This window comes from Nelusetta ayraudi, unplaced genomic scaffold (assembly GCF_046127955.1).
Source record: "Nelusetta ayraudi isolate G7.1 ecotype Tasmania unplaced genomic scaffold, CSIRO-AGI_Nayr_v1 ptg000011l, whole genome shotgun sequence".
In the NCBI taxonomy this organism is placed as follows: Eukaryota; Metazoa; Chordata; class Actinopteri; order Tetraodontiformes; family Monacanthidae; genus Nelusetta; species Nelusetta ayraudi.
In genome coordinates this window covers 23,738,874-23,761,500 of record NW_027466061.1, presented here as the reverse complement: position 1 = coordinate 23,761,500, position 22,627 = coordinate 23,738,874, and the positions used below count along the sequence as shown (strand labels likewise).

The 22,627-nt window shown below is 43.9% G+C and overlaps 1 protein-coding gene and 1 long non-coding RNA gene across 5 annotated transcripts in view; one reads left to right on the top strand and one right to left on the bottom strand.

Annotated features, from left to right (window-relative positions):
• Positions 1 to 5,511: 5,511 nt before the first annotated feature.
• Positions 5,512 to 22,627, bottom strand: part of LOC142884180 (uncharacterized) — a 145,566-nt gene continuing 128,450 nt past the window's right edge. Inside the window, exon 3 of the long non-coding RNA XR_012926127.1 lies at positions 5,512 to 5,652. This is a non-coding gene — a long non-coding RNA (uncharacterized LOC142884180). The remainder of the gene's footprint in view (positions 5,653 to 22,627) is intronic.
• LOC142884147 (prolyl 4-hydroxylase subunit alpha-2-like) overlaps positions 6,720 to 22,627 on the top strand; it is a 34,446-nt gene continuing 18,538 nt past the window's right edge. The window contains exons 1-3 of one of the 4 annotated variants that reach the window (XM_076019658.1): positions 6,720 to 6,824; positions 13,132 to 13,244; positions 19,349 to 19,460. In XM_076019658.1, the coding sequence (XP_075875773.1) occupies positions 19,367 to 19,460 (94 nt within the window). In that variant the 5' untranslated portion in view covers positions 6,720 to 6,824; positions 13,132 to 13,244; positions 19,349 to 19,366. Of the gene's footprint in view, positions 6,825 to 9,369; positions 9,492 to 13,131; positions 13,245 to 19,348; positions 19,461 to 22,627 lie in introns of those variants that run through there. The other 3 variants (XM_076019657.1, XM_076019660.1, XM_076019659.1) reach the window with 3 other exon arrangements.

Genomic DNA, 22,627 nt, shown 5'->3' with positions numbered 1-22,627 from the left:
CACCTGAACGCAAAACAGCAGCTAGTACGAGCACCGGAGCTAACAAGAACGTCTGGCGCTCTGCTCAGCGTCTGGCCACTTTCTCAGAACCGGCTGCTCTCCTATTGGACGCGCCAAGGTGTCGTCACAGCGCGCTGCGCGAGAATTACAACATTTTTTTTTTTAAATCGGGCGCGAAATTGGGGGATACAATTTATGGCAGCCCGTCAGTACAGTCTGATATAATAAGTATCCCCCTGTAACTTCAGCTAGGAGAGAGGAATCTTCTCCATATTCACCAGTGTGACTAGACATGACCTGGTCTAAGTGCCTTTATGGTTTTGTGCAGTGAAAAAACACTATAAATTCAAAAATTTTTATGATTATTTTTGTTGTGGATAAAACTATAACACTGAAACGAGGAATTACAAGTTGCTCATGTACTTTGTTAAAACCGAAGCGTAGAATTGTGTGCGCCAGGGGATACAAATTCTATCGGGGATAACTGCCTTGGCACAACACTGGCAGGGGAGACACCCCGCTGGGTTTGGTCCATGGAGACGGGACGAAATGCCGATCAAAAAACAAGAAAAAGCCTGACTAAGCTGCTCTAACTAGCAGATTGAAACACAGCAGCTCTACTAAACCTAATGTCAATCTAATACAAAAAAAACACATGGGAACCTGAGAGAGGTGAGATCAATATTGAAACTAATTTAGTCCCCAGCCTAAAATCTGAGTTAGGCTGGGGAGTCCTCAGCAGACTGAAGCTCCACAGGTCCCACAGTGGCACCTAAGACTCACTTTCTCGTCGAAATCCAATTTGGTTCTTTTTATACCAGCCAGTGTAATTGGGGCGGCCCATCACTGGCTGGCATGATGCACTCCACTACTGCACCAATTACAACCATGCAGACGGTGGGCGGGTCCAAGGAGGCAAAGCCAGGTTGAGATAGGAGTTCCACTTGCAAAGGAGTAATGGCAGTAATTTAATTTGCATAATCTACAAAAAAAAATAAAGATAAAGAGGCAGAGGAAGTGGAGGAGCTTGGCTTCAAGTACAGGTAAGCAAGTAGAGGTTCTGAATTTGTTTTATGTCCGGGGTAGAAAGTGATGTTTGTGTACAGATGCAGGGAGTCAAGGTAAAAAGTCGGGGGGGGGGGGGGGGGGGGATCAATTAAAGTACACACCGGAAAAAAAAGGTATAACAATGGGGTATTTGTACTTTGTTGCTTACCACTAACTTTGAGAGACAGTTAGCTTCTTCATAACATAACAAATAAAAACTGAGGTCAATCAATCAATCAATCAACTTTTATTTACACTCTAAAAAATAATTCAGTTGCCTTGTAAATATAACCATTAGAAAATGTACATTAGCTTAATAAAATGACTATGTATCACATATGAGATTGTTTTGTTTGCCAAAACAAATGAGTAAAAATCCAACTGTCGATTTCTTTTGTTAAGTGTTCAGTTTAGTTCATTTCATCAGAATTAATTAGTATATGACAAACTGGTGACATTTATAAAAATATACTCTGGGTATGTTTCCATCATAATATTTGGGAACGCAGAAATTATTCAGATCACTTTAAAGAAATTGAGTTATTCCTGATTCCAACTTAAAATCAGTTGGCGGGCCGGACTTTGGGCATGCCTGGGCTAGAGACACTGAACATGAGACGCATTTCCATGCACCCAAAAAAGGCAGTTCAACCAAAACAAAGCTGGCTACGAGCATTGAACCGCCATCCCACCGCTCTCATTTTCAACAAAAAGCAACAGCAGTTTTGGTGAGTAGCCAGCCGGCAAATGCTAATTGAGTACTGACTGTGTCTTCATACTGTATTTATTTATTTCGGCGGGACAGTAGCCATTCCACATGTTTCACATGACGCTCGTCATATTTCACGGCGAGACAGTACAGTAAAACTACCCCCAAAATGAAAACTATACGCGTTTTAAATGAATGTCTACACTGTAGATATTCATATAGATATAACATCAGTGCATTCTCATTTATCAGATTTTATTTCTGCTTTCATTTCATGACTGCATCGTGAAAGCAGCTATTGTTGCTCTTTGTGTTATGGAAACAGTCTGAAAAGTGAGCTCTTACCAATTGTCTTAACAATGTGCGCAGGATGCTGCCGGTGCACCTGTAAATATAAAAGAGGAGATGTCTGCCGGATCCGGTTGAACCGGCTTGAGGTTCAACCTCCGCTATCTCAATCCGGTCTGCCCGGATCCCCATCTACGTGGGGAGGCCGCTTCAGACCTCCTCAGTGTGTGTTTGTGTTCGCCTCTATCTTCGGCAGTTAGCCAAGATTGATAAACTTAAGAAAGGTGTTCAGAGAGCAAGAACACACTAATCAAGCTCAAAGCAGCACATTCCTGCTTTTTCTGGAGACATTGGCTCTCACGAAACCACCATTGGAAACGACCAATTGCACCAAAACCAAATGTCGAGCATCGCTCCTAAGTGGTAGTTGACATCAGCCAATCAGTGACAAGCGGCAGTCCCAGGAGCCCTTAGTTTGTGAGCGCTGACTGACAGACGGTGTGGTCGACCTCGACCTGAGGATCCTGGTTGTGACACGGCGCCCCCTTGAGAGAGAGAGAGAGAGAGAGAGAAAGTGTGTGCGTGTGTGCGTGTGCGTGTGTGTGTGTGTGTGTGTGCGTGTGTGCGCGTGTGTGTGTGTGTGTGTGTGTGTGTGTTCTCTAAATCACCACCTTCCAAAAAGGCAGACCTCCTCTGATGACCCTCTTGGAGCAGCAGCCCAGCACAGGATGAGCCTTAATGCACGCTGGAAACATCTGGAAAAACTTTAGGCGGCAGCTCAATGAGTGGCTGCCGGAGGAGACACTCATGTTTCTGGAGCTGTCACTTCTCATGTTGCTCTCTCAAGGGTGGGAAAGGGATGGGGGGAGGTCATTGCAGCCTGAAAGAACAACGTGCACACCACAGAGGGCACATTCTTCAGCACTGCTGCTCCATCTGGTTTTCTGTGCATCAGGAGGAGTGTAATTAGCGCCACACAAGCTCAACAGGTTGTTGCGCTTCTTACGCAACTGAACAACAACCAAGTTCGATCCTCAGTTCATCTTAGGATGGAGACGACCAGTTGTTATCTGATTTTCAGGAGAGACAGCAGAAATGGAAAAATAATTGACATTCCGTACTTAGATAAAAGTAAAAGTATGGATACTTGTGTTTAAGAAATACTCTGTTAAAAGTAAAAGTACTGATTCAATTCAACATAGTAAGAAAGTACAAGTTCGGAAATGTTTTCAAGTAAAAGTAAAAGTAGCAACTAATGAAACAACACATGGTTACGTACTGAACAGTGACCCCAAAGCCGGGGTCCTCTAAAATATGTGCTGTCTCTAAAATATCATCCACTTTTATATTCAACTGCACAACAGTAGAGTTCAAAAAGTTCCACTTCAAACAACAACAACTAGAATCCATAAATAATAAGTGAATGACAAAAGTAACCAGCATGTTGTATGTATACAATATGGAGTATAAGGTACGGATACCTGAAAAATCTGCTTATGTACAGTAACAAAGCATTTGTACATTGTTGCTCACCACCAACTCTGAGAAAGTTAGCTCCTTCTGCAGAAAAATAAATAAAAACTGATGTCAATCAATCAATCAGTCAATCACCTTTTATTTTAAACCACTAAATCACATCCAAAGGGTCCTCGACGCGCTTTGCTGGGAAACCCAACTGATGTGAATCCAACATCAGTGCACCGAAATGCAAAACTGAATTGAGTCTAGTGTGAGAGGACAAACAGTGAAATCTGCTCACCAAAGCATGAAAAGGCTTGCATGCCGCTCGTCACGTAAGAACAGTTACCAGTTGCTCGTTTTTGGGGAGCAGAAATGAACAGTGAGCCCCGAAACAGGGAAAGAAAAAAAACAATATGGTAAATCTTTTTTTTTTTTTTTTACCTTATTGAACTTTTTTTTTTTTTTGTAAAACAATGAGTTGCAAATGATTTATGCCTCTTTATGACATTATATTGATTCACAGAATGTTTTAGAGAAAATAATACTTCTTTAAAACTTTCCGTGACTTTGATTTAATGATATTCATGGTGACGTTGTTTTTAATTAAATTACTGCATGTGCAAAGAGGCTTAAGAAACTGTAAATTTACACACAAAATAAAAGGTGGGGGGACTTTAGAAATACAACCGGAAGTCCAGCAACCCCAGGAAGGGCTCCCCGCAATTCTGCTTCCACCTGCTGGACAAAAGGGGACATTACGGCTGAATTCTCTTTGCCACTCATGTGAACATGAGAACATTCCAAAGGTTCAAGGCTGATTTACTTCTGGGACACCTGCCCCAGCTCAGAGTTCAAAGGTTAGCGGTGGCAGGATGGAGCAGTTCTACCCCACGTGGCTGAGGTTGCACCTGGTTACTACAGGTTACAGTCCTCTCTGATGTGCTCCTGAGAGTTTAACCAGAGAATCAGTGTGTTCAGCCAAACCTCTGAAACACGTTACCTCTTTATAAACAACAGCTGATGGGAGCAGGATTCATGCAGTACGCACGTCGACAAAACCGGTTTGCTGACGTGTCTGCTCATGTCCTGTGCCTCAGCTGCTGAGGTGTGGTAAAAAGTTAACAAAAGTTCGAACCCATGAGGCCTGGACCAGGAGAAGGTGGTAAGTCTCACACTGGGCAGCAGTGAAAATATTCTGAGAGCTTCTTCTTCTTTGGTTGTAACAATAATAATAATAACAACAATAATAATAATAATAATAATAATAATAATAATAATAATAATAATAATTGAGTGTGCACAATAAAATTCAGGCCTATATTAGGAATTATGATGTCATACCGATAAATCCTAATATTATAAAAATTAGCTCCGGTCAAGATTGCATAGATTTCCAGTGCTGTGCTGTAGTTGGATTAGGGTGACGAAATCAAGCACTGCCTTTCTCCATGGACTGTGCGGTAATCAGGATGTGGTTTTCCCCCCCAAAAAACATGGGAAAAAATCTTGCGTGCCTGTCATAAACTTCCTCTGTGTTTGTGTGACAACAAACATTACGTTGGTTGTGTTGGACTACTTTGCCCTGTCTGAAGAAGACATTTCACCTGCTATTTGCAACAAATGTTTCACAAATGGGGAAACTGTTGAGTTTCTACACAACAAACCTTATTAGTAGACATGTGATGTTAGACCTGTAAGTATTACAGCGCAGTGGCTGGATAAGGACTTCAAAAATGCTTTTTTTCATTTTGTGTTTAGCTAGCCATGTCTGAAGTGATTCAAGTGTCAGTTGTGCATTTATACTGTATTTTTTGTTTTGATTAAGAACATAATGAACCATTTCAGTCTGCAGTACTTGTTTTGATTTGTTAAATCCAGTTTTTCTTACTTACAGGTGTGCGCAAACTACAGGTGAATCTAAATTTAATAAACGTAAATATGTCGGTTACCAATAACGGTATCGCTATCGGTCTTTACTAAAATAAATAAATAAAATTATAATAATAATAATAATAATAATAATAATAATAATAGTAATAATAATAATAATTAAAGCTGCAAGCAGCGTTTGCGGGACTGAGCCGCCGTGGCCGACGCAACCCCCGATGACCCGCGACCTCTGCCGACGCCTGCAATTGACACCCGTGCTCTGCCAACACCCGGCGACATCTGCTGACTGAAAGAAGTCTATGCAAATGATGCAGATTTTTCACCTCGATTTTTTTTTGTTTTGTTTTTTGGATGAGGCTGTAAAATGTAAATTATAGGCCTTGATGAGACAAACATGTAGATGTTTGAATGACGTCTGTAGGACTTTTGTAAAGGAAACTGCAGCCATTTGTGTGTTGAAAAAGAGGGAGAAGCGGTCTAATCATCATATGCCTGTGTATGCAAATGATGCAGATTTTTGACCTGCATTTTTTTTTTGAAGTGGCTGTCAAATGTAAAATATAGGCCTTGATGAGACAAACACGTGGATGTTTGAATGACGTCTGTAGCACTTTTGTAAAGGAAACTGCAGCCATTTATATGTGTTGAAACACATGTTCAGGCTGAACTTCTACTTCAACTGAAGGTCTTTATGCTTCATGGCAGCGCTGGAACAAGTTTTCAAACTGTCGTCCAGGTCTACAACTATCTACAGTACAGCGACCTCTGCTGGTAACAGTGTGGTACCCGTATCACGACGCTCCAGCTCTTCCACAGCCAAATTCCTGCGCAGAAATACAGGACCCAGAGTGTTTACCAACACTTGCATTCAAAGAAGACATATAAACGGATGTAACCGTAGAATGTTTTTTTTTTTTTTTTTTTTTTTTTTGTAAACGGATGACAAACAAACAACTGCCCTTTTACTACTTGGTTTATTTGCACAACTCGTTGTGCTGCGTCGAAAAATTCTATTTTAACCACCCTTGTTATGTCATTGTTGATCATTATTGAGAACTCGTTAACTTGATAATTGTCTTCACATAGATGAGAGATCATTAACAATAATATATAACTCAGAGAGTTTAGTAAGCTGGTAGCCCTTCATATGGCTCAGGACCCATTAAAGTAGCTCTCCGTGCCAAAAAGATTTCTGACTTCTCTTTGGTGATGTTCCTGTTGAAGGTGGAACCAAACAGAGCACCAGGAACATCAAGGAAACTCCCATCACAGAAAACACCGTCCTGCAGCCAAGTCGGGGTTGTTGTTTTTTTTAAGTTTTTTTTTTTCCTTCCTCAATCTCCAGATGTTAAGCACCGATCCAAAGAACAAGTAGCAGCCCGGAACACATCCAAGTGCGAACGTGACGAGCAGCAGGCACCGCGTTACCGTAAGTTTGCTAAAACGCTAGTCCGGACACATGAAAACAGGCCATTTGCGTTGTGTTTTACGTCATAACTTAGTTTAAGTGTTAAAACAGGATACACAGTTGGAATTATTCTGCAGAAAAACCCTCTGACTTCACGTCAAAACCCAGCTGTGTGTTTTGTTTTTTTTCTAACGGTCCAGTATGCCAAGTATGCCTCCCATAAGGATGACGGTTACGGTTGGGGTCAAGGAGAAGGTTACGGTTACAGTTAGGGGGTGTTCTCATAGCCTCGCCTCACCTCGCCACGGTTCGATTGTGTCCTCATTGGCCCCTGGTTCACGAGACCGCGGGCGGAGTCGACGCGGTAATGCGGGACAATGTTTTCGACGGCGTTATTTCTGTGCGATGCATTTATAATTTCTTGTTTCGTTTTCTGGGAGAGTAAAGGTGTAGTTCAACCATTATATTTTCACCAAAAGTAAACACGAGACAGATACAACGGGAAATAGCATTTATTTAAAAACAAACAGACAGTAAACACGCCTCCTTATTTGAAATAGCTGCCCTAGCGAGCCAAAGACGACTTTATGCCGCGGTGTTCGAGGCTTCCTCGCGGCGAAGAGCCACTTCCTCTCGACAAATCCGTATTTCCTCTCGTCTCAAGACTCCTGGGATTCCCTAACTTAACGCGCCTCACGCAGGAGCAACTCGGTTTGTTCCGAGCGCTTCGCCGTTTGCCGCTCGTCGTTTTCGCGAATATGGTTGAGTTCCGTGTCGAAGCCAATCCAGTGCCCTGCTCGTCGCTACGTCGCCACTAAACTCGCCTCGTCTCGCTTGGACCCTGAGCGCTTGAGGTACCAAAACGGCGCCCCCTACAAACAGTGTAGTGGCCAGTGAGGACGCTCTACAAGCGTACCGTGGCGTACCGTGGCGAGGCGAGGCGAGGCGAGGCGAGGCTATGAGTACGCCCCCTTAGGGTGAGCGGAGGTCGGACCAATGCACAATTTGTCGGACTAATGGGAGGTCGGACCAATGCCATTTGCTCCCCTTGCTTTGATAGTGATGTGGGGACAACACTGGTAGACATTCAAATCAGCATTGTAAATGGCAAAATTTACTCTGAAATTTAGTCAAACATCCACCACATCATTCAAGCACAACTTATCTTTACATGATCAATTTGAACTGACTTGAGCTGTAACCCAGTGAGTTCATGTGTGTAGGCACTCTCGTAAAATCATATAACTATAAATGGATGGGTGCTCGACGTTTGTTAACATTGGTTAACATCCGCTGACCACACGGAATGATATGTATCCAGTCCTCTAACCCAGTGGACCCCAATCCCGGGCCGCGGACCAGTACCGGTCCGTGGGTCATGTGGTACCGGGCCGCGGGACTTTAGCCGTGGTGCAAAAAAGGTTGGGAACCACTGCTCTAATCCTCTTTTTTTTTCTTTCTGGTGTCTTGCCTTTGCCTTCCCATTGAGCTTTTCATGGCACAGACTTGGGATGGATTGATACCTCTTTTTGATTTCCGATACCGATACCGATACTTTATCTTGAATATCTGCCGATACTGATATCATCTTGCCTCCTAAACGTCTTTGGAAATAACTTATTTGCAAGGCTACATTTGTTTTCAAGATAACCATATCAAAAGCATCATCCTAATAAAACTACTTTGATATACTGTATGTATATATATATATATACATACATATATGTGTGTGTGTGTGTATAGATATATACACACACACACCAGGTGTGTCCAGGTGTACCCTGCCTTTGCCCTAAAACAGCTGGGATAGGCTCCAGCAGACCCCCGTGACCCTGATGAATAGTACTACGGCATGTCGTGCATTGAGGCCAGAGGTGTCGTGAACGGCTGCGGGATCAGATTGGAAAGTTACTTCTATACATTCCGATATCTCAAGTACGGACCAACTCGGCTTTCTTTAGCCTGCTTTGACCTGCCATTTGACTCCACTTTTGTTCACAGTAGAAGCATTTAGTGCTGGTCGACCGGCAGTTACTGTAAAAGCTAGCTGGCTCATGTTGCAGAGGAATACGACAACAGCGTCAAGCCTAGCAAAGAGAGTGAAGAAGACAAAGTCTGAGCTCTAGTAGATGAATTTTTAATTTTGCAAGAGGAAACAACAGCAGCGGTCGAAACATCATTCAACACAACTGGAATATTCAACACATACTACAAGGGTGGACAAAAGGAGATGAGATGAGATAACAGAAGAGGGCCACAAGAGGATGGAGCCCTCTCAAGGATTTAACACCTCACTTACAATTCCAAAACACAGCAAGTCATATGGCCTGTCGAAGAACGTTAGCGCTGTCATAGTTGAAGGGCAAATTCAGAGAGGAAAACCTGAAAGTTTGTTGAAACAGACAGAAAACATGAAACTTTCGCTATATTTGCCACTACACAAGCCCGTGTTGTTTTGCCAAGAGTTCCCCTACTTTGTGACATTGAGAAACGTGGAACCGTGAAGTGAAGCCGGAGATTTTAGTTGCGCCGGTGTTGGGAGCTTTACGGCGGGCGCAGGACGCCTCGGTACGTGGCAATCAGGCGAGCAGCACTAGACCTCAACAGCCAGCAGCACAGAGGAGGAGTCCGGCCGCTCAGTGGGACCCCGACCCGCCAGCATTTGCAACAACAGCAACAAGCACCGAGGTAAGAACACCTGACTCTGACCAAAGCTCCTGCTTCATGCCGCTCGGTTCCCCAGCAGGCTGTTCAGCCACCCGACTGGACGGCACCGACTACAGCGGAGCTCCGTGACTGGACGGACGGTACAGCACGGTGAACGCTGTCGGGCGGTTGAGTGTCGGTGAATGTGCGGCTGTTTGAGGCTTCACCTCCGACATGTTGTTTCGGGGGGGTGTCGGTGTTGAGGTCCGAGCCGAACCGCGGAGAAAAAGTTTCAAAAGTTCGGATTCATTCGACCGAATGGACTGGTTTACAGGAAGCCGTGGGCACGGGCTCCGTACTTTCTAGAACCGATGACGTCAGCGAGACTGACCGCTTCGCTGCCCTGTCCGGTTTTGTTTCTCCGTCACGTAGACCATGTTCAGGGTGTCACTGAGGAGTCTGCTGACTGGAGGAAAAGCAACAGTGGAAACCTCCTGCTAGTTCAGTTCATCTGCTCCAGCTCCTTCTCTCCCACTATCTTCTGGTTCTGCACTTTCTGGTCCAGGTTATCTGCTCTAGCTCCAATCTGGCCCACTTCATCTGCTCCAGTATCTTCTGGTCCAGCTCACGTCAGCATTAGCCATGCTGCTTCATCAGAGGCCCACGACTCATCAGAGTGAAAGTGAAGTGACCTCACATCGTCTCATCGAGTTTGATCACATTCAGCTGATGCATGAGATGTGTATTGGTGATTTTTTTTTTTTTTTTTTTTTTTAATTGGATTTTGTTTTGTTTTATTTCATTTTATGTGGTCACAAGTAATTATCATTAGGCTCATAACTGAGGCTGACGGTGAATGGGAAATGTCCAGCAGGGACCATTAGACAAGTCAGAGCCCCAGCTGTTAGAAGGCAGGTGAAGGGAGTTTGAGATCTTGTAACCTTCTTGTTACTCTGAGGGCCTGTTTACAACGAAGCCCGTGTTTTCACTGAAACCGCACAGCAGAGCCGTTTCTTGCTATAGGCGAATTAGGTGAACGCCGAGGGCCCCCAAGCCACCAGGGGGCTGCATGTTCAGCCTTACCTCTTAAGAGGAGAATTAAAATGTCCGGTTTTATCTGTAGCTACCTCATGTGTTTATTACGCCCCTTAATAAGGGGCGTAATAAACACATGAGGTGTGTTTATTACCCCTTAATAAGGGGCGTAATAAACCCCGTATATGTTTATTTTTTAAACATATGAGGTGCCCTAATAGGTTTAAAAATAAACGTTGGCTATAAATAAAATAAACTGCAATAATAAGCCGTGGCTGGTGTTTGTTTTTTCTGTGTGGCATTATCAGGTCGTTGGACCGCACTGTCACGCAGTTAGCGGGCGGGCGACACTGACCGGTATGATGGGAATGATTGACAGCTGCCATTCGTTCCCGTTAGCAAGAGGATTACAAAACAAAAACACCATAATGGCATCAAAAAGGAGTTATCGCGGAAAAACGGAAGAAAAAGAAAACTGATGAAGAAAAATGGGCAAAGGATAAAGTTAAAGGTCACCTATTATACTAATTTTCGGGCTTTTGTATTTGATATCTGGCCCCTCCAGAGCAGCAACGCACGATTTTCCGCGCTGAAAGCTTTTTAGATTTGCGTATCTCGCGGCTCGTTTCCTCGTATTTACTGCGTACCGCAAAAACGCTCTGTTTCACTTCACTCCACCCCCAGCCTTGCCGGTGTACGCCCCCTCCCGGCCCACTCCGCTGTGATTGGCCACACTCTCCGTCGCTGCTGAGCCTCACTTCCTCAGTTTGCCGGTGCGGGAGTGAAGAGGAAACGGCAAACTTTAGCAGCTGTTTAGCGGCTAATCCAGCTTCGTACGGACCCAGCGCGGTGTTACGGCCGGACCGAAGGTCCCTGGACGATTTTTGTGCCTTCCGTGTCCCCGGAAATATATTTTACTTTGTGTACTGACCGTGTTTTTGTTTTGTATTTTTGCGAGACATTTTAATAGGGCTTAGAATGATTTGGTTTCATACTGTTGACTTGTATCAAAAGACTGTCCGAGCAGAGAAAATATGTACGCTGAAACGATCACTTCAGTCATAGAGTTGTTTATTATTAGACAAGAATATCTGCACGACTTAAGTCCACACCAAGCACAAAGCAGGAAGAGCTCTATACAACCCATGTTACCATGCTGGCAGCGTGAACGTCGATATAAGGAGTGAAACTTGCGAGTCAAAATCGCTGCCTCTTCAGTTTCGCTGCTAGCGAAAACAACACGCATAACCAGCAGAGCACGGAGTTAGCGGTGGTGGCTAACAGTTCATCAACACGATTCAGCGGTTGTACGTTGCAAGTAGTCTTAAAACTAATGTTGCTTGAGGTCACAATACACTCACAGTCCTCATACATGTTTTCAAATATTGCCGTGGCTGACTATTCTCTCGTCGTCCACCGGCCGAGTCGAGCCCGTCTCACTCCCGATGCCGACCGGACGAGAGGGGTCTGGCTGCAGACCGGTGTTCCATCGCATCCGCATTAGGCTGAACAAACCTCCAACATTTTCTCTGTTCGTTCCACTCCGACCGGTTGTGGTCCTTGGTGCTTCGGTAGTCGCTCGGTATTTTTTATTTTATATTTTTTAATTTCCCTGACACCAAAAAAAAAAAATTTTTTGGACCAGCGCATTGCGGAATCACTTCCGGGGAAGAGCGGGGGAGGGCGGAACCAGTCCGAGAGTGTGCCTGAGCATGGCCATGAAAGGAGATCCGGAACGCAATGACGTCATTGCGTTCCCAGTGTTGAAAAAAATCTCTGTGAACAGAGCGTTTAGAACCATGCCCAACAATTTGCAGGGCTCACGTCCAAACGCCTGAACGTCATTATTTGATGATTTTCTATTGTTTGACGATAGGGTTCAACATTGTAACAGTTTTTAAAGCTCAGAAAAGTGGAAAAGCATCATAGGTGCCCTCTAAGTTATTTGTTGGTGTTATGGGCGAGGTGAGGTGAAATGCCGTTTTTTTTTTTTTCCCAAATTTGTTTATTTGTCCTGCTAGCCAGCAAGCTAGCGTCGGATGAATGTTAGCTGGCTGGCTAATATTTGTTCGTCATGAACTCAGCTTTTTTGTTTGTTTCATGAAAGTTGGCCATTTCCTGTCAAGTCGGCCATGGGAATGACTGATTGACTCAAGACCTGTTTATTCAGATTCTAACAGGGAGGGAGGGCATGTTGTTGTAGTCAGTAGTCTGTCGTTGTTAAGTGGAAGTTGTCTCACATATTTGACACTTAATGTTATTTTCGGCTTACTTAGGATTAATTTACAAAGCTTAGTGTGTATTTTATAGGCGCCTAATTAGAAGTGTGCTACTGTTTTATAATTCAAAGAAATATTTTATTAGGCATGGTGTTGTCTATTTTAAACTATTGTGGCAGTGGATCATTTATCTTAGTTTTATTACTTTGACTAGAACGGTGTGTAAACTACTGCAAAAAAAACTCTTAAAAGTGACAATTTTGTAACTGGGTAAAAGCTTTAAAGGGACTTTGCAATCACAATGTTTAATCTCAAAACAAATTAATTTAAATGTTCCTGTATTACTGCAACATCACTGTCATAATAAAATTGGATAATGCACTTATGATCTATTTTGCTTGATGATCTAATGAGCTTTGTCTTTGCAGGAGCATTTCTAAAATATTTTGGAGCTCCAGACATTGAGCCAGAGGGATCTCCTGAACATCCTGACCAGGAAGCTCCAGGACCATCACGTTCCTCAGAACCTCCTTCTGTCCAGGTGAATAATGTGTCTTATTATTAGGTCTTATGCTGATAAGTGTGAGACTAAGGTAATTAAGCATTATTTTAAGTGTTGGTTTGTTTTTACTGTTGCACTTGTTGGTTTGTTTGATTTTCTTATTTAAAGTTAAAAAAAATATATATAAATACTCAATCTGTTCTATTTATTGACATATAGAGGATTCTTTTCCTTGTATTATAGTGTTTTTTAATCAGTTTAACTTGCCTGAGTGGCTAAACTTAAAATGTTTAATTGTACCTGTAGCCTGTTTTGCTCATGAAGTGTAATAGATTGTGGCATCTTAGTAGACCATCTAAAGGGATAGGAATCTCTTCATCACAGTTTCACAAACTTGAGGCCCCCAAACAGCATCTTGCCTTGGGCCCCCACCAAGGTAGAAATGGCCCTGCCGCACAGACTGAAACACGCGTTCTCTGAAATGAAAAAATCTATATTGGCTTCAAAAAATGCCATCTCCCTGTAAACAGGGCTTGATTATTCAGCTGATCTGTCACTCTGGCTCCAGGTAGTTCATGTTTGTTCTCGCCTTGTGAAGCTAGTTCACGCCACTGTGCCTGTGTTTACTGGTCACACACAAACACACACACACACACACACACACAGAGTTGAATTCCTTGAGCCACAGCTGCTAACGCCGACTGTAAATCAGCCATAATTAATTTGTGTGAAGGCCCAGTGTGCAGCATTAGCAGCCTCTAGTGCAGGGGTCAGGAACCTATGGCTCGCGAGCCAGATGGCTCTTTTTTTTTTCTTTTTTTTTTTCTTTTTTCATTTTTAAACAACATAACCCCTTCCCTCCCCACCCACCTCTTACGTCACACTTGAAACATAAATAACTTAAAAAAGTAAAAATAAAAATAACATCAATGCACCCCATTACGAAGATGCTAAGCTAATTAGGGCTTGGGCTATGTTTGTGGTTGGCCACGAAGGTCGCAGCGTCTTCAGGGGAGGAAAACCTCTTCTTTGCCCCGTCAGCTCGCGTTATTTGGAGGCGAGCCGGAAAAAGCAGTGCAGGTTATACAGCTCCGCCATGACAGACCGGTACTTGGCGCGTTCCTCCACCACCTCTGGAGCGAAGTCCTCGTAGATCTGGATGGGGGTCCCTCGGTACTGGAGCTTCCCTCGTCTTTTGCAGGCCTCTCGTATGATTAGATCCTTTACCTGATAGCGGTGTACACGAGCAATAACAGGTCGCGGTCGCTGTCCTGGCTGTGGCTTTATGGTGAGCCCCCTGTGTGCTCGGTCAAGCTCAGGAGGAGATTGTATAATTCTCACTGCCGAGTCGTTCCACCAACAGCTCGGCGAAAAATACTGTTGGTCTGGGACCTTCAATAGATTCCGGGAGTCCAACAATTCGGATATTATTCCGTCGGCTCCTGCTCTCAAGGTCCGACGTCTTGGCTAGTAGCTTGTCGGTTCTTTCGGCTAAAGCCGCACACCTCGCCTCCAATTCCCGAAAACACTGGTCACTCTGCGCTGTCTTCCAGTGAGACGATGCGTTGTTCGTGCTCCCGCACTGTAGTATGAATCTTCTCCAGTCTCGACTCCATGGCAGCAAATGTATTTTTAAAGTCGGTTGCGATGTTTGCTCGGTGCTCTTCAAGTAAGCTAGTAATGCTAGCAAGGCAGGTGCTACTGCATGTGCCTGATGTTTCAGTATTGTATTTGTCGATTTGGACATTGTTAATAAAGTCAAAGTCAAAGTTCTTCAAAAGCTTTAAAAGTTGGAAACCCGCAGGGCAGCGAAGCTATTATAAAGATAGGGGTTTTAAACAAAATTATATTGCGGGAGTCGGAGACTGCAGCATTCTCACATGCTCACCAAACCGGAAGTCCCAGCTCTTATGATGACAGCATCTGGCGCACAGAAAACCCTTAGCTGACCTTTCTTAGCACAAGTAATGAATAATTCCGCTGATTTTCAAGTAAAACATTACAAAAATCAGTGTTAAAAATAATCTTACCACAAAAATTCTTGTGCATTTTATAGGCTACAATATATATATTTTTTTTACCGCAAATATTCAGGGTTTCGCTGCTGGAGCCTATCACATCTGTGCTTCAGTATATGGGAGGGTTCGACACCTTTATTTTTCTTTTCTTTTTTTTTGAAAGGTGAAGCAGAACCGTTTCATCAGAAGATTAGATTGCTGATTTATACAGCGCAAACCCTTATGCTGAAGAGAAAAAAAGACAAGGAGTACAGTGCATTTCAGCAAGAATGGACAAAGGAATTTGCTTTTGTTGAGAGAGCAGGGACCGCGGTGTGTCTAATATGCAATGATAAAATTTCATCTATGAAACGGTCAGATATAAAGCGACACTTCGACACACGACATGCCACTTTTGCATCGAAATATCCAGCGGGGGAAAGCAGGAAGAAGGCGTGCCAAGAGCATGCTAAAGTTAAAACCATGCAGCACCAGAAGTCGCATTAATGGTAAGAAATGTTTTATGTATTGGATAGCCTCAGTATAACATTTTTTTAAAGAATACATTCAGAGACTTATTCCACTTTAAAATTGTTGGTCTTGGAGAATTCTCCGTCTTTCACCGATTTCTTTGTTTGTTTATTTTTATTTTATTTATTTTTTGTTTTAGCTTTGACAGATGATTCTGAAGCCCGTGCGGCAGTCTGCGTCAATTGATAATAAGGACGCAATTAAAGCAGAAGTGCCACTGCGCAAAAGTTTTGCGCAGGCAGCGGCATTTCTGGACACTGCGCGCGTGCGGTGGTTTCATACTTTAATTCTCTTCACAGCATTAAAACAACATTTTGATGGCAGGACAGTTGCCCCCACTCACTGCGGACAAAGACACAGTGAAAAAGGGAGATGAGAGGAGAGGAGAGGCGCGGAGGTTAGATGTGAAAACGGCCACAGGGCTTCCTTCAGACTCCAGTTTGGCGAAATGTCTGTTATTAGTTGTATTAAGAGTTACAAATTAAAAATAGAAATTACAAATATTGTATGGCTCTCACGAAAATAACTTTTAAAATATTTGATTTTTTTTTTTGGCTCTCTTAGCCGAGAAGCTTAGCCTAGGGTGAGAAGCTCGGCCACCCGGGAGGAGCTCGGAGTAGAGCCGCTGCTCCTCCGCATCGAGAGGGGCCAGCTGAGGTGGCTCGGGCATCTGTTCCGGATGCCTCCTGGACGCCTCCCTGGGCAGGTGTTCCGGGCATGTCCCACCGGGAGGAGGCCTCGGGGAAGACCCAGGACACGCTGGAGGGACTATGTCTCCCGGCTGGCCTGGGAACGCCTTGGGGTCCCACCGGACGAGCTGGAGGAGGTGACTGGGGCCAGGGAGGTCTGGGCATCTCTGCTAAGGCTGCTGCCCCCGCGACCCGACCCACGGATGAAGCGGTAGAAGAAGAAGAAAGAGAGAAGCTCTCTTAGCCAAAAAGGTTCCCGACCCCTGCTCTAGAGTCCAGACGTTGCACTGTAAACCAGTCAACTCCCTGCTGTGTGTAAACATATAGTGTGCACAGGTTCCTATCCCGGCATCACCACCTGTCTGCTGCTCCTGGAAGACATTTCCCTGAATGGACGACAGCCTTGGCTTGGAAGTGTGTGCGATTAACTCCTTGCCTGCAGGGCAGCTGTACTTGGAGCCAGGATGTTTGCTGTTTCCTCTGAGATAGTGTTGAAAAGGCTCACTTCTGTTTTAATGTCTTATTTAAGCACGTTCCTGGTGGGTTCCTCTGCGCTGTCCAGAGCAGAGAAGTGAAAGCTGGAGCTTGAGTATCAAGCTTTACAGCCTGATACTGTTTGTAGGGATGTCCCGATCCAGATTTTTTTTTCCCCGATTCAATCTTTTTCCTTACCTTGAATAAACTGGGTCCATTAGATTCAGACTTTTCTCTCAGTGCATTGCAAAATAAATTGGATTGTTTGCTTCAATTATCAATTCATGCTTTGCTTTTCCTCTCCATTTTGTTCATTTTACAAATTGAAGAACACAGTGAGCACACTCTATAAAACATATAAATTAAATAAAAAAATGATTATGTAAAATTGTGCTCATAAAGTAAGTACACTCATTTTCAAAGTGCAATCGGAGCTTGGTGATGACTTCAGTCTTTGCCCAGTAAATACAATGTAGACTTTCTCTAGTTGGAGTGTGTACGCAACAAAACCAAGACGTGTCACCTCCATGTCATCCACCACCGCCTTTTTCTTGTTACGTGCATTATTGCGCAATATTGCATGGACTTGCTGTTTCTCAAGCCCCCACTCCTGCGACGTGGCCATGATTACCTGATGCACTTTATCTGCCGTGTGTGCATTGCAGAATTCTTTAGCTACTACTACTGCTTAACTAGTGAGCAGCGTCTGCTGTTTCAGATGGCAATGGAGGCCGATTCTAGACCCGATTTCTTTGATGGACAGAGGAATGTAGTGGTGGATCTGGGTTGGACCTGTTTATTGGATGCTTTCTCCTCGAGTCTGCCTTTGTCCTGGGCAGCATGGCGGAGGTCACTGTCATACTTTGCAGCCCCCTGACAGACAAGGTCTCTCCAGGTTGTCCTGTCTGTTGCCATGTCCTTCCAAGTTTTTAGGTCAATATAGCACTTCTTTAGATTTGTCTTAATGTTATCCTTAAACATCTTCTTTTGACATCCCGGGGCTCGTTTCCATTTAACAAGCTGGGAATACAGGACTTGTTTTGGGCGAGAGTCCGGCATGCGGATAACATGGCAAGTACATCCGAGTTGTTTTATGGGCGATGGTGGCAGTGATGGTGAGAACGTCAGCCTCCTCCAGGACGATGGTGTTAGTGCGCCGATCATCCCAGCTGATCCTGAGGAACTTTCCCGAGGCACCTCTGACGGTACATCTCAAGTGCCTTTAGGTGCCTGCTATATGTGGTCCATCCTTCTGACCCATACAGAAGGGTGGGGAGCACCACAGCTTTGTACACCAGAATTGTGGCTCTACGTCTTTTTTATGTTGATGACCAGACCAAGCTGTTTGTATGCTTTCGCAAAGGCCGATAAGGTGGACTGTAGGTCCTCTTGCAAGAGGGCTACAAGGGCGTTGTTGTCCACATACTGCAGCTCCATGATGGATACGGTTGTGGTTTGACCTTTAGCCCTGAAACGGCTGATGTTGAGGAGTTGGCCGTCAGTTCTGTACATGATGTTGACTCCCTGGGGCAGATGCTTACTTACTGAGATGGAGGATAGCATCAATAAAGATGGAGAATAGTGTTGGAGCGATGACACATTCCTGTTTGACTCCTTTGTCGACCCGGAAGGGTTCAGATTCGTTTCCACTGCCGCTTAGTACTGTGGCTGACATATTATCATGCAGCAGTCTCAGTCCCCGGACATACTGTACTTTCCTGGGCAGCCAATCTTTGCCAGAACCAGCCAGAGGGCCTGGCAGTTCACTGAATCAAAGGCTTTGCTAAGGTCTATAAAGGCCATGCATAATGGTTGATTTCTGTTATCGACATTTTTCTTGCAGTTGGTGAATGGTGAAAATCATGTTTTCAGTCAATCATTTTGTTTTGAGACAATTAAGGCATCCCTAAGCTGTGCAGGGATTTCTTCTTCTTCCCAGGTTTTGAAAAGCACGGTGTGGATATGCTTAAGAAGATCTGGCCCGCCTTTCTTCAGGATTTCTGCTGGGATGCCTTCAGGCCCAGCAGATTTGTTGTTTTTCATCGTCTTAATGGCATCCATCACCTCATTCAGGCTGGGTGGTTTTCCCATGCTTTCAACAATGGGGTGTTGAGGGAGTTGGTCAAGAGCCTCCATCCCAGGAATGGGATCACTGTTTAAGATGTCCTTGTAATGCTCTTTCCACCTCCATCAAAAAAAACCTCTTGTGTCTCCAGAGCCTTCGTTGTCCATCACTGGTTCTTCAGTTTCCTAATTTGCGTTTGGATAGCTGCTTTGGCTTTGGCATGGGCTTCTCATTTCACCTTGCAGTGGATGTTATTTTGCCAGGTGACAAAAGTTTGCCACTTGATGTTAATGAGGTGCTGAATCTCTGTGTCATTCTCATCATACCAGTCTTGATATCTCCACTTTTGTGCGTGTCAGTGTGACTGGACTTCGTCTCTCCCTGCAGGTGATAGATCCAGACAAAATGGGGACGACGTATGTCCTGCCCAGCTTCCTGTTGGTGGCGTTTCTGAGCTGTTGCTGCCGGACTTCACATGCCGAGATCTTCACTTCCATCAGTAAGTGACAGCTCCGCCCCGACACTATTGGACCAATCACCATCACACACCTGACATCAAGGTAGAGATGTAGCGGTGGAGTCTAGTTACTAGTGTCTCCTGGCCAAAGGGTCTCGTGTCTTGTAAGCATTATGTTGCTATGAGATGCAAGAGACACTTGACCTCATAGGCACAGCTTAGGAGTGTGTGTCTGAGGAGTGGGAGTGTGTAGGGCTACACAAGATATTTTAAATTCATCGTTATCGCGATATCAACATGTGCGATAGATACAACACCAGTGTACCGTAATTTCCGGACTATAAGCCGCTACTTTTTTCCCATGCTTTGAACCCTGCGGTTTATACAACGGTGCGGCTAATCTATGTTGTTGGGTTTTTTTTACAGCTAACGGCCACTAGGGGACCTTCTCAATTTATGGATTTTTGGGTGGGCTCGGGAAAGAGTGAGACAGGCAGTTCGCGCGAACAACGAAAGCAAAAGTGGAACCAAATGCAGTACGAGAGCAAGACAGTTTGCGCAAAGGAAGTTTTCATGCACAAACCCTCATTATGGAAAACAAACGAAGAATTGCACATGATGCAGCTTTTAAGTTTAAGGCAGTTGATCTGGCTAGATCGCTCGTGCTCTCGTCTGTATGTTCTCTTGTCTTTATGCGCTCTGTCTTTGTGAGCTCCTGTGCGTCGCTGCCTCGAGTTCGACCCCATACCAATTAACCGAGGTGACCAGCGGGACCCCGCAAACAGGATCCGAGGTGCGAGTCCAGAGCCGCAGGCTCGCAGCCGCCGAACCGATCCGCTCCGCGAACCCGTTTCCTGACGAAACACCTGCGGCTTGTAGTCCAGTGCGGCTTGTATATGTACACATTTGTTTTTTCCCCTAAATTTAGCTGTTGCGGCTTATATTCAGGTGCGCTTTATAGTCGGGAAATTACGGTAATGTCCAGACTGGTCTTCAATTTAACGGGTTTCCTTACCGAACAGCTACAGATGCGCTTCGCCACCGCCAGCAGATTGGTCAGAAATTCACAAACTTACATATTAGTGGCGATTTAAAAGTTGCAGGTCCACATCTACGACAGTGATTACACTCTTTTACATGAGCACTACATATTAGTGACCTAAAAAAAAAAATTGTTACACACAAATTTGCGTCGAGCTGGACTTAATTTCACCCAAATAAAAACCTCTGTACAATATCTATCAGCTGTCTACCTCTGTGAGCTACCGAGACTCACAGCAAGCCTACTTTCTTAGTAAATTAAGTCATCATCCAGGTAAAATTTTGCATTGACATTTTGATTTGGGCTGCCTCAGACAACTGGTTTCACTCAGCTATTATGTTTTCTTTACTTTCTTTCATTAAAATTTCAATAAAATTAAAAAGCCAGTAAGATGTTGTGTATGTTTGGAAAGGAAAGCGATTGTGATTTGGAGAGGCGGACACCAACACTGTGCACTGTTGGAGGGAAAACCATGTCGTTGATTCTACACTTTGTGCCGTCACTGTGGCGAGTGAACAGAAATTATGTATTTTTAAATTCACTACTTTAATGGAAACTGTTTCAAACATCATTGTGCTTCTACATCTTTTTGCACAGAATTTAAATTGCAATACCAGCTGCCAACTGCCAAAGGGTAACTATACATTCAAAAAACAACAGCAGTGGCCTCAAACAATATTGTTCTTCTTATAAATATGGAAATAAATTACAAAACAACAGTGGTGTAGAGCCTGATCTCACTTAACTAAAACCTCTTATACCAGCTTCCAAAGGCCATAACAGTGTCAGTGATTTTTGACTGTGTTCCTGTGTGTGACTTTCCTCCTGCTTCTCCTGGTCCGGATCACACTGATACTATAAAGGAAACAAAACTTTTCGTTTAAATAACATAAAGTAAGAGACTGACAGACAGTATCTCATCGTGTCGCTTTATGCATAATAACGCAGGCAGTATCTTTACATTATGCTAAACCTCTATTACCAAGAGGGAGCGACTGAGAGACAGAGTAGAAGCCTGCGCGGCTGCGCCCCAGCTGACTCTCAAGACCGAATGACGGAACGTAGGCATATACGGGTTAATGCCATGTGACACGCAGTGATAGCAAACGGAAACTCATTCACCTTGAATTTTCTAAACAGGTCAGGGTGCCTGTCTTTGGGGTGTTTAGCCAGGTTTGATGTGTTTCCCCTTTCGTCTGAAATCAAAACATTTCCATACAGGACTCTTAGGTTTTCTTATTCGTCGCTAACTGCTCTGCGCTGCTCACACGTGTATATTCCCCCTGTCAGTTCCACTAAGAATCGACACAGCTCGCCGACCAAATAGTTGCATATTCAGTTCTGACGGTACCAGAAAAAAGCGAGTATCAAATATATTTTTTTGGTGTCTGTATCAAACCAGTACTGTAGATATCGGTTCTTGTGACAACCCTAATCGGAACACACAACAGCATTATCGCATATCACTTGTTTTCCTAATATCGTGCAGGCCGAGGTGTGTGTCCAAGGAGTGCGTCTCTGAGGAGGTTGTGTCTGTGGAGTTTGTGTCCGTGAAGTGTGCGTCCGAGGAGTCGGGGTGAAGTAAAAAAATAAAAATTGATTAATTGAATCTTCTCTTTTTTTTCTGGATCAATTCATAAAGTTCAACAATCTTGTTTTTCCTCTGTCTCTGTCTGTGTGGCCCTCACAGGCTTCCGCAACAGACATTCCGTTTCGTTTTGCTTTTTAGAATATCTTGAACTGAATTGTTGTTGTCACTGAGAATTGAGACTTATATTTAAAAAATGTCTATCTTGAAATCACACAAAACACTGATTTGTGTTATTTTTGTGTGCAGTTCAGTGCAGCTAGCCTCATGTTTTATTTTAAGCAAATTTATCGATGCCGCAACATTATTTCCTGTACAACCTGCTCAAGAATAAAACCTTTTTTCCTCAGTTTAGCTTTCTGCTTTTTAATCATAAAAATCAGTTGATCAGTAGAATTCAAATTTAAAAAATACAAACTGTGTTCTGTTTTGATGCCATCATTCTATGCCTCATTATTCACACACAATGCTCTGTGTCCATTTTTGAATCAAGATTTACTTAAATTGCAAATGGTTTGATTCGAGAATCAATTTTTGAACCGAATGGTGACCTCAAGAATCAGAATTTGATCAAATCAT